This window comes from Trachurus japonicus, chromosome 24 (assembly GCF_045865225.1).
Source record: "Trachurus japonicus isolate A0001 chromosome 24, Traja_1.0".
Classification (NCBI taxonomy): domain Eukaryota; kingdom Metazoa; phylum Chordata; class Actinopteri; order Carangiformes; family Carangidae; genus Trachurus; species Trachurus japonicus.
In genome coordinates, this window is record NC_140930.1 from 9,063,112 (window position 1) to 9,079,675 (window position 16,564).

At 41.4% G+C, this 16,564-nt stretch overlaps 1 protein-coding gene across 8 annotated transcripts; it reads right to left on the minus strand.

Moving 5' to 3' along the window:
- Positions 1–1,635: 1,635 nt before the first annotated feature.
- On the minus strand, positions 1,636–16,533 carry LOC146961339 (microtubule-associated protein RP/EB family member 3-like). Of its 8 annotated transcripts, XM_085770365.1 has the most exons (10): positions 16,461–16,533; positions 12,864–12,931; positions 11,980–12,107; positions 11,713–11,858; positions 10,399–10,558; positions 10,223–10,264; positions 8,366–8,502; positions 5,789–5,938; positions 3,542–3,589; positions 1,636–3,340 (listed from the first exon to the last, which is right to left on the minus strand). In XM_085770365.1, exons 3-10 carry the CDS (start codon positions 12,098–12,100, stop codon positions 3,272–3,274), a joined length of 873 nt encoding a protein of 290 aa, XP_085626491.1. In that variant the 5' UTR covers positions 12,101–12,107; positions 12,864–12,931; positions 16,461–16,533; the 3' UTR covers positions 1,636–3,271. The 8 variants fall into 8 exon arrangements, with proteins under 8 accessions (XP_085626491.1, XP_085626493.1, XP_085626496.1 ...); XM_085770367.1 differs by lacking the exon at positions 10,223–10,264 and having other exon boundaries at positions 11,980–12,104; XM_085770370.1 differs by lacking the exon at positions 3,542–3,589 and having other exon boundaries at positions 11,980–12,104.
- Between the last annotated feature and the right edge of the window lie 31 nt (positions 16,534–16,564).

A 16,564-nucleotide genomic window follows, 5' to 3' on the forward strand; every position in this document is an offset into this window, starting at 1 on the left:
ATCGACTGACAAGAAGTTAGCCAAAACCACCGGATCGCTTACTTCTGCTTTAATAATGTATGAACCAAAACATGAACAAACAGATTCAGGAAGTGAAACCAGGAAAAGTTTAGTATTGGTGTTCATAAAGTAACTTAGCTGATCTTTTAGTATAGTAAATAATACTATTAAAACTATTTAAAATAAGCTGATTAATCAGTTATAAAAAAAACAAACATCTATAATACAATCAGAAACCAACTGTATGTATGTGTATGTTTTGTCAATACAGAAAAACATACAAACTGATTGAATCTAAGATTAAATAATAATCATTTATTGAATAGTAATGTTAGGAGAAATGCTGAAATGTTATTCTGTATTGTCTATTGTCTAACTATAATTTCTACAGGGACTCTGAGTCTGTTTTGGACTCTCTGGCTCTATCTCTGGGAAAGGCCAGTTCCCAATTTACACTCTGAACCTGCTGCAGTTTTCTTTCTGGCCGTTTTCTCCGAACAGAAGGTGAGTGTTGGCTGCAGTGTGTGTCTCTGTGAAGAGCCACTTAATATTGCTTAAATGAGTCACTTAGTGTTTGGCAGAAATGACCTGGATCTCTCTCAAGACCACTTCCATTCACCGAGTGGAGGATGAACCACTGACCACAGCGACAGAGGCGCCCCGCTGAGTCAATATGCTAATCTGCTGCTGCAAATCAACTGTGCCTTTGTTTCTTTAACAATGCACATCACTCTTTTTGGCTTTTGTACTTGGGAAAACAGTTTGACAAACACTAATGATGACAGCAGGAGTTGTTATCCACGTGGTTACACCGTTTAGTGTGTGTGTGTGTAGAGATAGATGGATAAAAACTTTATTGATCCCTTCGGAAATATTGTTTCCAGTTGCAGCACCATATGATAAAAGAGAAAAGGGAAAGAATATGCCCAACCAAAAAAACACAATTCTAAAAAAAATAGTGCCAAATATCAATATCAATATGGTCCAGCAACAAAAACTTAAAGGGATAGTTCAACATTTTGGCAAATTGGCCGATTGCCACAATCCCTATAGTTTTAGGAGTAGGTTCGTTACCTTTATTTGTCGGTGCAAGCTATTTTTAGAACGGCGGAGCAGAGCTGCGAGCTGCTCAGAGCTACGCTACGGAGGCTCATGGTTTTTTTCTTGGTTTCCCTCATCAAACTCATCAAATACACAATCCAACAACTCCAAAACGCTCTGGTGGACAAGTTGTGACCTGCACATTCACCATGCTATGAGCTAATAACAGATCGAAACGTCATGAGACAGAGTTGTTTTAGAGGTAAATTCATGCAAAACCGCTGATGCAAGTTCCCGTCGCGGGCAGTTTTTCGGCAAGCAGTCTCTGCATCTGCTCTGCCGTTCTAAAAACAGCTTGCACCGACAATTAAAGCCAAAGGTAACCTACTCCTAAAACTATAGGGATTATGGCAATGGGCCAATTTGCCAAAATGTTGAACTATCCCTTTAAGTGTGCAACTAACAGATAAAAAGAAATAGTGAATCTTGATGCAGTGTTGGGTGCGATGTGTGTTATGAAGAGCTTTCCAGAGCCTACTGAGGGGATAACGCAGCAGCAACACCTCAGACACAACACACAACAAGAGGCTTAGCTACTTTTCTTGAACCTCAGAACTTTATTTAATTCCAGCAGTAAGTCCAAAATGATGCAAGTTAATCACATGGCTGCCATGGTAACAAACGGTGAGAGAGGGGTTCAATGTTGTTGCGTTCTCTCTGGTGATTGGTGGTCCAACTAATGTCAATCACACTCAGCCTGGCTGTCAGTCTCAATAATAAACCACACCTAAAGCTCCCTGGCAGCCACTGTGGTGTTTTAAAACCGCTGCAACAAAAACGCAATTAAATACGGCAACAGAAGAGTACTAATAGCAGCTAAAATGTTTAACTCCATTAACACGGTCAAACATTAGTATTTAGTAGTGTCTGTCTGTAGTCTAACCCTTTTTTTTTTTTCAAACATTTGTTCGTTCATAGAATTCAAAGCCTGACATTTGTCTGATGAATAACTTTTACATTGACGCGTCTGACTCGGACTTTGAGGAATTCCATGCAAATAAAAAAAAACAACCCTCTTTAAATTCATCTACAAAATATAAAATTGCATCTCTCTGTATCTTCACTGCGTGTTGGCATTTTGGATCATTTCAGTCAGTTTGTTTTGCTACATTTTTTAGTGCAAGACCTTCAATTTCCCCAAATCCAAAACCACATATATATATATATATATATATATAATTATTTTTTCAGAAACTGTATAGAGCAGATTAAAAAAAGATAAATAAATAAAAACATAAATAAATCATGCTATCTCATAAACAAGCTGTCAGTCAGAACAGTTTCATGAGCAAACCCAACGACTTGGTGAATAAAAACATATTCTGGGATTTCCATTTCCTTTTTCTTTTTTTCCCTCAGGAATGATAGATATATATACTCTTTTCTTTTTCTTTTTTTTTTTTTAGCGCATGTACATGTGAGCAGTTCAAAGTCTGTGATATGTCTGCCGGCTAAATGTACGTTCACATGTGTCATCGTATGCATATATATCACATATAATATATGATACATGCATGTGCAGGCCTCTCTCTCCTCCCGAGGCGTCAACAACGCTACTTTTACGTTTCTATATCCAAAATATTCAGATCTGGTCACATTGTGTGGTTTTCATATATAAACTCTACAGAGAACCCTGATGCATGTGTGTGTGTGCATGTGCGTGCGTGCGTGTGTGTGCCAATGTGTGGTCACCAGTCGTAGTGCATGGGGTGACAGAAAGTGACCTGCCTCTTCACACCGACAGATTGATAGCGCTGTTGGCTCCAGGCCGTCAGCGCTGCGTCCCTGTAATCTCGCCGCTGCTATTGACCTTAAAACCTCTGACGGACGAAGACAGGCCTGAAGTGCAGCTGTCCCCTCTGGTAACAGGTTAGAGTCGGTTGAGTTAGCCGAGCCAGGCTGCTGCGTCTTAGTCCAGACATGTCTGGGTTAAGTGTCCTTTTTGCTAGTAGTAACGAGTCTGGGAAGTTTAGGGAAGCTGGACTGTGCAGCGTTGACGTTGTCATGGATATGGACAGCCAGACAGGGATGGGAGGAGTAAAGTAAAGGGAGACTGTAAAAAGTAAAGCAAAAGGGAGAAAGAGGAGGGTAGATGAGAAGGATAGGGTGGGAGGTGGGAGGAGAACAAACAAAAAAGATGGAAGGTGATGGAAGGAAGAAGAGGAGGAGTTCAGAACTCGTCCGGGTCTCCCTGTGCTCCCTCTTCGATCTCCTCGTCCTCCGGTGGCGCAAATCCCTCCTGGAAAAGAAAGGAAAAGAACAACGACAACCTCAGTCAGCGCGGCCGCTCGTCGTTGTTTGTATGAAAGAGATTAACAGCAGCAACTAGTGCAGCAACAACTCTATTCTGTCCTTGGTTTGTTTGTCTCCCCTCTTGCTACATCATGACATCACTCTGCAGTGTCTGGGACTGATAAGCAGCAGCTCAAGCTCAGTCTACCTGGCCGCTTTGTATCTCAGTCAGATGCTGTGTGCTGCTGTGTTGAGGCTGACGAGAAAAATTGTTGAGAATCAGACAAGATTTTTAGATACACACAGCATGCATACAAATATACTGTATACATATATATATAAAATAAATAGATGATACAGTGGGGGAATCTCTGTCTATCTGTCTCTTGACAACCACTCGGTTTTGGATGAGCAGCTCGCGGGATACAACAGAAAGAGAAACATTTTAAAGATAATTTAATCCGTCAGCGCTGGTGACGACTCATCCCTGTAACAAATATTGTTCTGCGCCTCAGTCCGAGCAGCAGGATCATCCCAAGTGGGAGTGGGAGTTATTTTGGAAAGAGACTCAGAGAGACTCTGCAAATTGGAAACGGCTTATGGCAGCAGTACAACAGCTTTACACGTTCATTTGAAGCATAAAATATGAAGCTGTTCACGACAGAAACTAACTTGTTTTTATCTGACCAGGGTTTCTGCAGGTACCAGCAAATCTAATTTAATGCTTTTTAATGCCATTTCAAACATTTTTAATGCCCATGACTGCAAATATACTATACATGTGTGCATACATACACTTACCTATATACACATACACACACCAAATTACTTGGTTCTGCATGTATATCACACCAATTGCAATTTTCTGGCCGATCCCCGATCAGCCTACCACCACCGAAAAATATTAATTTAGAAAATTCTCTATTTCTTCACCCACGTTTAATTTTACTATTTTTCTGCTCTTTGTGCTTTATAGCGATGTCACGATATCAAAATCTCACTGTATGATAATACCACAGTAGCTCCACAGTACTATATCTATTCCACTATTCATAAGTCAACAACAAGAATATTTGGTCAAAAATAAAATAGCTTGCCTGCCTTTCTCCATCACCACACAGTGACTTGTGGGCTGATCAAATTCACCCTGGTCCAATTGAATGCCTTTTAATGCCATTTAAGACCTTAATTTTAGCAAAATGTATTTAATGACTTTTAATGCTTTTTAATGACCCGCGGAAACCCTGCTGACACTGCACTGGGGATAACAACTGTATTTGCTGGACAACACCTCCCTCTGTAGTCTCAGGCCCTCAGGCGTTACTGAATATGAGTTTTCATTGCTGCACGTTTCATTTGACTACATGCAAAACTCAGGAACATCCGAGCTTTAAAGAGAGGGACAGTGAGCTCTTATCTGCGCCTGGATCTGCTGGTTTTCTTGTGTGTGCATGTGAACACATTATTTATGAGCACAGTGTTGTGTTGTTGTAACAGTAACAGTCTAAATCAGCGGTCCCCAACCTTTTTATCCCCGCGGACTGGTCACCGGTGGGGGCGGGGGGTGCGTAGCATACGTTCTCCTGTTTATATTACATGTACTGTATAAACAGGACTGTAGTAGTTTTCCGTTACGTTTACGTTCTTTGTTACAACTCACCATAATATAGGATCACAATAATAACGTCAGTCATGTGGGGGTGATGGTCTGTCTGTCATCTCGGGTCCTGTCTACTCTGTCATCTCGTTTTGCTGCTGGCGGTGCAGAAAACTCCGTTTCACAAACATAATAATATGTTTGTAATGGAAAGCAGGTTTTCAGTGCTTTTTGTGGCGATCTCAGGATATTCTGCTTAAATCCAGAACGCAGGGTAAGTTTTCTGTGAAGTGATGAAGCGGCAGAGAGCCGGCCGGTCCCGCACTTGTATTACACACTGTGGAGCTTGGAGCATGTGAATCACCTGTTGCAAAGAACCCGTAATTTAAACAGGACACGTGGTTTTTCTTTTAGAACAGATTTCTTCTTGTTGGCAGGCGTCGGGTCTTCAGTCGTCTCATTATTGAGTTTTTCCCGGCCCGGCGACATGTGTTTTTCACTCTTTTACGTTTGTGGACCTGCCTGTCAATTGCGCAGCACTGGGAAGATGCACAAACGGAAGTGGCAAAAATTTCAAAATAAAACGACCGGAAGTGTGAAATAGACGAAACAAACGATTTTATATATTTTTCAACCTCTTTCTGCGGCCCGGTACCAAATTATCCACGGACCGGTACGGGGATTGGGGACCACTGGTCTAAATAACTCATTCATTTAGGAGGAGGAATATTATAATATAAGCAACAACTGGGTTATAAACTGTATGTACACACACACACACACATACACACTGATACACACATCTGACCCAGGCGTGTCTATGTACATGTGATCTGTGTGTAATCTGAGTGTGTTTACCTCTGTGGCGTACAGTATGTCTATGATTTTGCCGAGGACCGGGTTCTCGTTTTCGTTCTCCTGACAGATGAGCTCGATGTCTCTCAGCTTCGCAAAGTAAAAGTCTCTCTCCTTCTCCAGTCCGTCCACAGTCAACTTCAGGTCCAGCAGCTGAGTGGAGAGACAGACAGGAGACAAAACAACACACATGTGAAACAGCAGAGGAGGAGTAATAATCAAAACAACAAACAGGAAGAAAAATTAAAACATAGAAAAGACAGATTCAGATTTTCCTATTTCTCATTAAAGCAGAAGTATTAACAGGGGTGCAAACTCATCAGGGGTAAAAAAGGTGACAAGATACCGAACCCCTAGGGGGGTCCGGGGGCATGCTCCCCCGGGGAATTTTTTTTAAAAACCAACTTTAAAGGTGAATTTACAGTCAATTTTAGCATGAGACTAGGGTCCAGATTTACTCAGGTTTGCACAGCTTTTGCTCCTGTTAAACCTGCACAATCTGTCTCTCTGTGTTTGGTTTTGAAATATGTGAAGGGGGTCTTCAGCCTATGCAGGTTTAGCATGAGTAAAAGCTGTGCAAAACTTGGAGAATCTGTCCCTCGATGTCCATCAGATGAACCTTGCAAAACTTGCCTTCAAACTAAATAAAATTTTATACAGACTGATTGGTTCATTGTGAAACATTTATTTATTGATGTAAATGTGTTTTCTGTATGTAGGCTATGCTCCGAGGCAGCGCTGCTCTTTCTGTCCAATAACACACATGAAGCTTAAAAATGCCATAGGCTACATAAAACATATTAAGCGGCAATATGTATTTAAAAGATGTTCAAGCAAACGGTTCGGTTCACGGTTTTGGGTTCGGTTTCGTATACTTTGATCGTTGGGAAAATCAATCATGTCTTGTATATTCAGGTTAAAACTGAAAGATTGAGGCAGTCTGACATCTGATACATCATTGTGACAGTCTGAGGTTAAAAGTAGCTGAGATTCTGGCGGCAAGGGAGGAGACATTGATAGTTCCAACATGTTTTAATTTATTGGGCAAATAAAGTTATCTAACAAATGCTAAGAACAATTAGATATTCACTGAAATATATAACCTATATTTATTAATTGTGGTTCTTACAAAAAAGATCTTATAAAATATAAAAGCTAAAATGTCTCTTAAAGCTCTGCCCCTTTAATTAGTGCATACTAAATAATTTAACTTTAGCCTACTACTTTTACAACCACATTATTTACCAGCAACATAAAGTGAAACAGAGGCAGAGGTGTCCTGCCACAGTCAGTCAACCTCCTCCTCCTCCTGCTGCTGCTGCTGCTGCTCAGGTCGCGCTGCAGCGCTAATAAAAGCTAAACGCGCTAATCGCTAATTGGCCGCGATCGCGATCATCACACACACACGGTCCCATACAGCGCCTATACAACACTGCTGGAGCATCTTCTAGCTCCGACTCTTTCACTCGCCATGCTCAAAAAGTCGCGTTAGTTAGTCTGTATTAAAAGTGAAGCTTCAGGTGTGTATTGCTGACAGAAGAGGAGCGCTGCCACCACTCGTTGTCATCCAGATAAGGTGCATGCGCCTTTAAAGAGACAGGTGCATTGGCTCGGCTCGGCTTGCCTCGCCTCGCCTCGCCGGACCCCCCGGACCCTCCCCCCTTCTCTCAAATTTTTTTTTTATTGCGGATTTACACGAATCACACAAATGACCAATTTGGGATCCAAAACGGCGAATTTCGCCGAAAGGTGACAAGTTTGCACCCCTGTATTAAGAATTAGAAGCGATCCGGTCGTTTTGGCTAATGCTGCGTTCCAGGCAGGCTTTTGAAACCGTAAGTTACAGCTTCAAGTCACGATTTACGACTTTGTAGCGTTCCAGGCAACCCGCAACTCGTGTTTTTCCGACCTGTTTTACCTGTGAAAATCACTATAACGGCCACTCGTAACTTCCGACCCGTGAACTCGCACCAGATCGAACTGGTACCACTTCACAGGTCGGAAAAACACGAGTTACGGGTTGCCTTGAACGCACCATAACTTCTTGTCAGCCGACGGAGTCAGCAGCCCCCGCCCTCGTCTATCTATCTATCTATTGGTCCTCGTCCCTACGTCACCACATTCACGCGCATCCCTTGGCTGCACACAGCCCTTCATGCCGTTCTCTCTCCTCATTGGATAAAACTTGTAGGATACAAGAAAAGTTTTCTCCTCGGCTCAGAGCAGAGCAGAGTGACTGACAGACCCGTGTTTCGGTCCAAACACTCTATGTAAGTGATTGCTTTTTAATGGCTGCCTGATGAACAGCCTCTACACTCCACCACTGAGGATTTAGTGAGTCAGTCCATCATGGCAGAGAGCGGTCACACTGACCTTGCAGTGATTATTTATCATGACGAAGCAGTTTTCTTTCTGCCTGGGCCCGTTCGATATTCTCAACATGACGCAGCTTTTGCTAAGAAAAACAACCTCCCACTGTCAAACTGCTGTAGCATCACGGAGCAGATCAGAGAAACACCCAAACAGCCTCGGTGTGTGTGTGTGTGTGTGTGTGTGTGAGAGCTGCAGTGTCTACTGTACCTGCTGGTTGAGCTCTATGAGCTCAGCGTCTCCTCCGTTACGGGCGACGGGGACGTTCCTGCGGGCGGCTGCGACGTTGATCTGCCTCTGTGGGGTGGGGACGTTCTTGGGGGCCGTGGGAGACGTTCTCATGGGGCCTGAAGACAGAAATACACACACACACACACACACATAGGCACACACATTTACTTAGCGACACTTGTCCTTAGAGGGTGTTTATGCTTCATATCCATCTCTGTGACTCGTGTGTTCATCCAGTGCTGTTGTGAGTCCAGTGTACAGCAGCACTGTGGTTTGTTCAATGCAATGACTAATTTATCAAGGACTAATGTAGACAAACAATAACTAATCATCTATTCTTAACCTGATCAGTCAACATGCCCCTTCAAGAGATGAGGCCTGGAGATGAAGCCTAAAAAAAGACTTCTATCTCATCAAGATAGAAGTATCCAAACAAACACACACACGTGCACACACACAAATTCATCTTTTTAGGAAGTCTTTACTGTGATCTTTAATTGTCTTCCCTTAAAGCTATGGTCGACGTTGAGACAGATTGATCATTATTATTATTAACATGGTGATTATGGCCCAATAGTACGACCTACACAATGTAAAGAGCAAAAGCAAAATAAATCAATTCTCCGTAGCGGCTGCAGGCCTGCAAAGTGATGACCGGCAATCTTTTGTTTATGACGGTTAAGACTACACAAATATACACGTTACATCGTTTATGTTATATAACCTTATCCATGCTCAATGTATTGATTTTTCGACGGTTTCGTTGTAAACAAATGCACATGGATGAGAGGAGCGTAAAAGCGACCAGACTTACATAGTTCAGCCTTTAAGGCCCTGAGAAATTCAGCCATAGACAAATATATTCAATATATGAATTCAGCGGCCTCTCCTTGCCCCACCGGCAAAGGCCAAAAGAAAGCGCTGCTCTGCCACTGAAAAGACCGAGACGAAGAGGAGATGAGACAAAACTCAAGTAAACATCAGGTCATCGTTCGACCAATGGAGAGAAAGCCTGAGAAGCAATGCTGCTGCTAATACGACAGAGTTTTTGTTGAACTGGTAATCGTTGGTTTTTATTGTGGAAGTTGTGACTGAGAATCCAACATTGTTACTCTACATTCAAAGCTGGAGCCGTGTTTGGTTTCTGCCGGCCGGCTTGTTGCTCTGTGGGGGTTACTAGGGGTGTGTGTGTGTAAGGGGGGTGCTTTTTTTCAAATCTTTCTCACCGTCTTTCTCAACGTCGACCACAGCTTTAAAGAAGAATGCCATTGTTTTGGGAGACTTTAGCCCATTTATTACATCACATTAATGTACAGTATGTGTTGTCTACTTTTGCACCTCAGTTTGAAACCGAAATCCTGACCAGGGGACACTTAAATGATAACACCTGATAAATTACATTGCATGGTGTGTTGTGATGGTCAACGATTTTCGAATATTTGAATATGATATATATTAAATGAAAAAAAATCAAATAGTTTATGAGACTGTCTTGTCGGAAAAAAATGTAAATGTTCCATTTTTACTGGCGCAGAAAGAGAAACAAGGAAAGACTCCTACAACCATCAGAAAGTTCTGTCTGTTGCTTGAAATGCCCGTCCCTAAAGTTGTGTAAATTAATCTTGTTTTCGTCCTCGTTTGCTGCAGCTACACAGGCAGAATAAGCAGCGGACTGTTTGTGATACAAACACTGATATACTAATATACTGTGTTCAAGACTTTGTAGGTGCACACAACTACCGAGATGCAATCAAAGCCCACAAAATAAACACAACAAAGTGAAATATGAAAAGACACACACACACACACACACATGCTGGATGGAGGGGGTGTTACCTGAGCGAGGGGGTCTTTTAGGTTTGTGATGAATGGGCTCACCTGGGTTAGAGGTGGGGATGGATGTGGTTGCATGAAGAGGTGAGAGCAATGACATGAAGCCTTTGAGTCCACATTCAGCCGACTGCGCCTCAGCCACATGGTCAACGCTACTACGTACTGTATGTCTGACTTACCCGGGTTGGGCGGCGGCGGCGTCCCCTCCTGGCCCTGCCGCGACAGCAGCGGGTCGTATTCCTTCCCGTCGTAGTTGGCATCGAAAAACTTCTTAAACCACTGGAGGAACTCGAAGTTGTCCTGGAACTTCCCCTTCACCAGCCGCTCCACCGGGATGATCTGGGGAGGAAATGCAGGGTTAGAGAGAGAAGAGGTGTGTGTGTGTGTGTGTGTGTTAGGGCTGCGTACCGAACTTCGGTTCTTTTGTGGCACCGACCGAAACGCTTCGGTAGTACCGAGTATCAAAAATGCCTCGTTTTTCGGTGCCAAGTTTCGGTACCCAGAGGTTAATCACGTGATCAAGATGCTGTCGGTGATCAGCTGTAACATTACATGGTTGGAGCTTGCAGGGTGAACGTCCTCTTTTACCCGCACATGTCTTTTACATCCTGTCCAGGGCGTCCGGTTTTGTTTTTGTTTTTGTTTTTTTATAAATTCATGAAAACGTCCGGTGTTCATTGTTTTGCATGTGCTTAAACTTACTGGCGCTTTGTACAGAATGCTCCGGTATTTCGTTGCGATTGACGTAATTCCCGAGAGGCTGCCTCTCTGTGCGGCTTCGCGACGCGCAATATACAGATATGATTCGGCTATGTCATGTTATCATTCCCTCCTGCCTCTTTCTGCTCCCTCTGTATGTGCGGCTCCGCGACGCACACATACAGAGGGAGCAGACGTCGGAGCAGCGTTGCCTCTCCTCGCAAAATGCTGGAGCGCAAGTGTAGCTGTACACAGGGGCGGACTGGACATCTCTGTGTTCTGGAGGATCACAACACGGCTGGCGGCCACCACGTCACAGTTTTGTTTTTTTTTTTTACATAGGCCTATAACAGCAATGTTTAGAGGAGAGCAGGGACAGTTGTAACACTTTTTGCATTTTCCCTCAACAAATCAGAAACCCTTAGCCTATTTAAAAACCTTAATATGTCAACTACAAAAAAATATGTATGAAAGTGGGTTTAAGTAATATTTTCAGGTTGCAAAATTCATCTAAATATAATGACTGCAATGATCTACCTATTGACCCTTAGAAAAGCTGCTGGTTGAAATAGAAAAATACAACTCAAGATTTGTACCGTAATGTGAAATGTAATTTTAATTTTTTTTAGAAATGATATTATAAAATTGGTATCGAAAAAAGTATCGTTCAGGAACCGGTATCGAAGTGAAGGTATCGGTATCGGTACCGGTATCGAAAAATTTTGATTGATACCCAGCCCTAGTGTGTGCGTGCGTGCGTGTGTGTGTGCGTGTGTGCGTGTGTATGTGCTCACCTTGTCCACATTCATTCTCTTGAAGCCGGCCTGTAAGACCTTGAAGTTGTGGATGTATTCATGTTCCAGTTTAGCGTTGAATTTAACTTTCTTCAACAGTATGCAGCCTGGAAACAGCATGTCCATGAACTGGCAGTACGCAGCACCTGTTCAAAAATAAAAGTCACACACATAAATTTTGTTTTGTTTTTTACTTCTAGAGGTTCAAATGTACGTTTGTTTTTAATGACCAGCTCGACGACATTGAATTAAAAAAAAGTGTTAGACCTGAACCGAGCTGCTCAATCTTTGTGTAGGTGAAATGTAGAGAGTCGTTGACCCACGCCAACATGTCATGACGACTCAGGTTCTCTATGGTCATAGAGGTGGAGTAGACATTCACCGCCATCCTCCTGCTTCACAAAAACACACCGACACACACACACACACACACACTCAGGTTTTTACATACAACTTTTAAGCTTTATGCTAATACATGGTTTATCTCTGATTAATTCAATGCCACTACGCAGTAAACGGTTCATAACACAGTTGTTCTTTCACATTTGTTATGTAAACCAAGGCTCCACTCTGCCCCTAAAATTTGAGACAGTCCAAGTACATTTTTCATCTACTTGCGCATGTGCAACCAGTAAATGTACCTTTTTTTCTTTTGAACACTTGTGAAACGTGAAAGGGGTGACTCATAAATCTCGTATGATACAGGTGGGAGGCCAATGTGTGTGAGGATTATGAATGAAAAGGAAATGTGAATATTTGCCTATTTGCAAGTCGATTTATGCCCCTAATTTTTTTTTGTTGCACATAAAAAACATTAGTCTGGAGCCCTGTAATCAGTTTTCTATTCTATTCTCTTCTTTACTGTCTGATCTTCTGGGTCTTTAAAATGGCAATTAATTGATAAAAGCTTCTTAGAAAATAAACGATGGGAATAATCTATAAACATAATTAAAGTGTTATGCATTATCTGAATGATAAAATCAATGTTCTTACTCACAGTGACTTAAGAGATAGGTTGGTTTATACTACATGACTCATAGTGGCATTGAACAACATATCCTCCTGTCTCATATGAATAATATATGATTTACCTAACTTACTGCATTATTGAGTAAAAAAAGTAATAATAACACACGCACAGACACACTCACCTGCGCTGAGTGTGTGTTCGGTGTGAACTGTTTGAATCAGGTTGTTCTGGTCCACCTTATAGAAAGACCTGGAGACAGAAAAGACAACATGTCAAATATCAGTCCTGCTAACAAGGTGTAAATCCCATTTTAACAGAAATATATCAGTATATGTTTGTATCTAATTAACCGGTCAGACCAGTATCTTACTTCACAGAGCTACAATATGAGATACAACGAGCGACCAGTTACCGATTCACTCACTAGGCCACTAATCTGTGTCTGAGTTAATCCTTTTAGCCCAGGTCCAACACGCTGTGACCCATCATAGTTCACGCAGGCTGCTCCGACCGCCGCACCGAGACGCCGCCAGAGCAACAAGACATAAAACCCAACCAACACCAACAACACATCAGCGATTAATGATCATCACAAGGAAAAACTCCAACAATATCAGGGCATTTCCTGTGTGAGCCGACGGCCTCCAGAGTAAACACCGTCCGTCCAGGATGTTCTGCTGAACAATCACTTCCTGGCTGCAGAGCTTCACACAGGCTCCACTGTCCCACAGGCAAATAACGCTGCTGTTAATTTGGTTATCGCAGGCTAAATCAACCAGTTATGCCAGTTCTTTCCGCGTGCGCTAACACACAGCGTCCGATTTAGTCGATTAAATATCACTTTCAATCTGTTCCGACAAATTTGTGATTTTAAATGGAAAAAAAAAATGAGCTGTTGATTCAGTTTACTGTAAATTCAAGGAAAGAAAAAGCTGCAAATAGACACATTTTACAATTACATTTTTTAAGGATGATCTCATTTTGTTTTTGTCCCATGGTCATTTACAGACAACTGATGTGGTGTTATCATTTTCAATTTTTTACATTCATACCCTATATTATTGCTAACAATCTACAATTATTACATACTAAGAGAGATTTAGTAACATAATTGCATAATTCTTTGCAAATTCTGACACTATATTGATAAACAGCGATTGTTTGGCTTGAAAATGCTTAAATAATTAATCAGTTGCTGACTTTTTTTTGATTCATCATGTAACTATCTGAGCTCAGCAATTTGCAATTTGGTTGTCACAGGTGAATCAGCCAGTTAATGCCAGTATTTCCATGTGCTAACACAGTGTCCAATGAGTCCATTAAATATTAACATTACATCTGTTCTGACAAATTTGTGCCTGTAAATGGAAAAGGGAGATTGTTGATTTACTGGTTGGCTGCAAACACCTCTCTGGTCACCACGACCTGTAAATCTATATTAATCAGAAAGTTTAGCAACTGCCAGTTAGCCTAAATGATTAGTTGATTGACAGAACAACATTAGACCATACCTTTAAAGATCATTTTAATGCAAAAATGCCCCAAAATATGCAGATTCAAGAAGATTTCCTATTTTTAACGTTATTAATGTTCAGAAGAATAGTCTATGTTGGAAATGATTCTTAGTTAGACCTAATTTTGAGGACATTTACTGCCTATTAAGTTACTTTTTTAATCTATATTTATCAGAAAAAAACGTAGCAACTGCCATTAAAATGATTACCGGTAAGTGACTGACAGCAAATCACAAGACAACACTTTTTACGACCTAATTTAAATGCAAAAATGCCAAAAATGTGCTGATAACAGAAGATTTCCTATTATTAATATGATTAATATTCAGAAGACATGTCTATGTGGGAAATTATTTTGAGACCAAACACCTGCTTGGCTCTGATTCATGCAATACAGACAACAGTGGACTCTTACTTAGTTATGATGTATTGACTACATCTGCAGACCTTCATGTCAGCATCAGAGTTTATTATGAGATGCATGATTAGATGTGAATGTGTAAGACTGTAACTGAAAACCTGGACTTTCCCAGCTGGCAGACTCTATTTTTATTCCTATTTCCAGAACATTCCCGGGAGATCTGCAACACATCACACCGGTTGTTTTAGTGTTTCACCCATTCATTATCTCTTTTATTACTGTACAGAGCTCTGGTGATAAAATGACACGACCAAAAGGGATTTCTCTTTCCTGCTTTAAATTCATGTTTCTTGTCAGAGCTGCGAATATCACAGGGTTTAGTTGTAAAATCAGGCTTTAAACTGTCAGCGCCGATGCTCTGGTCTTAAGGGATCCATACAATTGCACACATTATCACACAATGCATGTAAATTTATTTATAGTTTTACTTTATTTTCAACTTTCGCAAACTTGAAGCTGCTTTTATATCTTAGGTGGACTTTTGACAGGTGTCTTTGTTGTTTGTTGTTTGTCTGCCACAGTTTACACTTTAAAATAATCCAGTTTACTGTACATTCAAGACAAGAGAAAGCTGCAAATCGACACATATTTACAAGTTAAAAGTACTTTTCAATGAGTATTCTTTCTGTTTTTCATCCTATTTTATAACTATGGTGCCATGGTCATTTGCAGATACTGATGCAGTGTTATCTTCTTTCAATTTTTACATATTATCGATGAAAATGTACAAATATTACATACTTATAGAGATTTAGTAACATAATTTCACCATTTATTGTCTAAAAAATGAATCAGTAGCTGACTTTTTGGATTAATCATTTAACTATCTGAGCTAAAAATATCATACACTGTTGTGTTTATCATTTTACAGCTTCACATAGCCTCATTAAAACATCCTCACCCCTTATATAGACTGAGGAAAAAACTACTAAGAAGACCCTTTTAACAGGGGAAAAACATGGAGAAACCTCAGGGTGAGCAACAGAGGAGGGATCCCTCACCTAGGACGGACAGACGTGCAATAGATGTTGTTTACAGTCAATAAAAAACTGTTTACAACAGGAATAAGTGGTCAGTGGTGTAATATTTACCTGCGGTGGGTCAGATCTTATATTACTGTAATAAACCACCAGGGTCAGCTGATATAATGTGACACTGTGATCAAGTCTGGTGGTTGTACAGTAAACCTCTCCTGTGTGTGTGACTCTTTTTTGTTTTGTTCTGTTCTGGATTTATACTTTAAGGGGAAAAATAAATGACTTATTATGTGTTGTTTACTTGTGTTTAAATCACATGTGTATATAATGTTGTTTATTGCTGTGCGTACTTGATTCTACAGGACCGAAATGAACTCACTAAAACTGACTAAACTAAACTAACTTCAGTGAGGTCTCCCCCGGTCGGTCTGTTGTGACAGTTGACGGTGTTGCGGCCGTTTAACGGTGCGACAGACTCCGCTGCTGCCGCCGCCGCCGCCGCCGTGTGACTCCACCGTAACCCTGTTAGCTCCCAGCTAACTTAACCACCGACACCTGCTACCGAGCTGGGCTAGTGTTTTGATTAGTCAAACGCTGAATATCGAGGTGTAAACTGTGAGTTTAATGTAACACAGAGCGGCTGTGGCGAAGTGAAAATCAGAAATAAGTGTGTGGGTGAAAATGAGACTTTTTTCAGGCTAGCGTTACCCCCCTCTGGAGGCCTGTTCGGTAATACACACACACTGAAACTACGGAGGATGGAATAACTATTTTTATATAACACGAAAAATCAAACCAACCGGTTAAAACCTGATTTAAAACATAAACAAGCTGCTTTTAAGTTAAGTTGAGTTGTTTCTACTCACCGGAGTGGCTCTCTCTCTCAGCCGTCCCGTTGTCTCCGCTGATGAGCTGCTTTCCGTTGCTATCGCCCCGACTGTTGCCTGCCTCAGCGAGTTGTTGCCGCGAG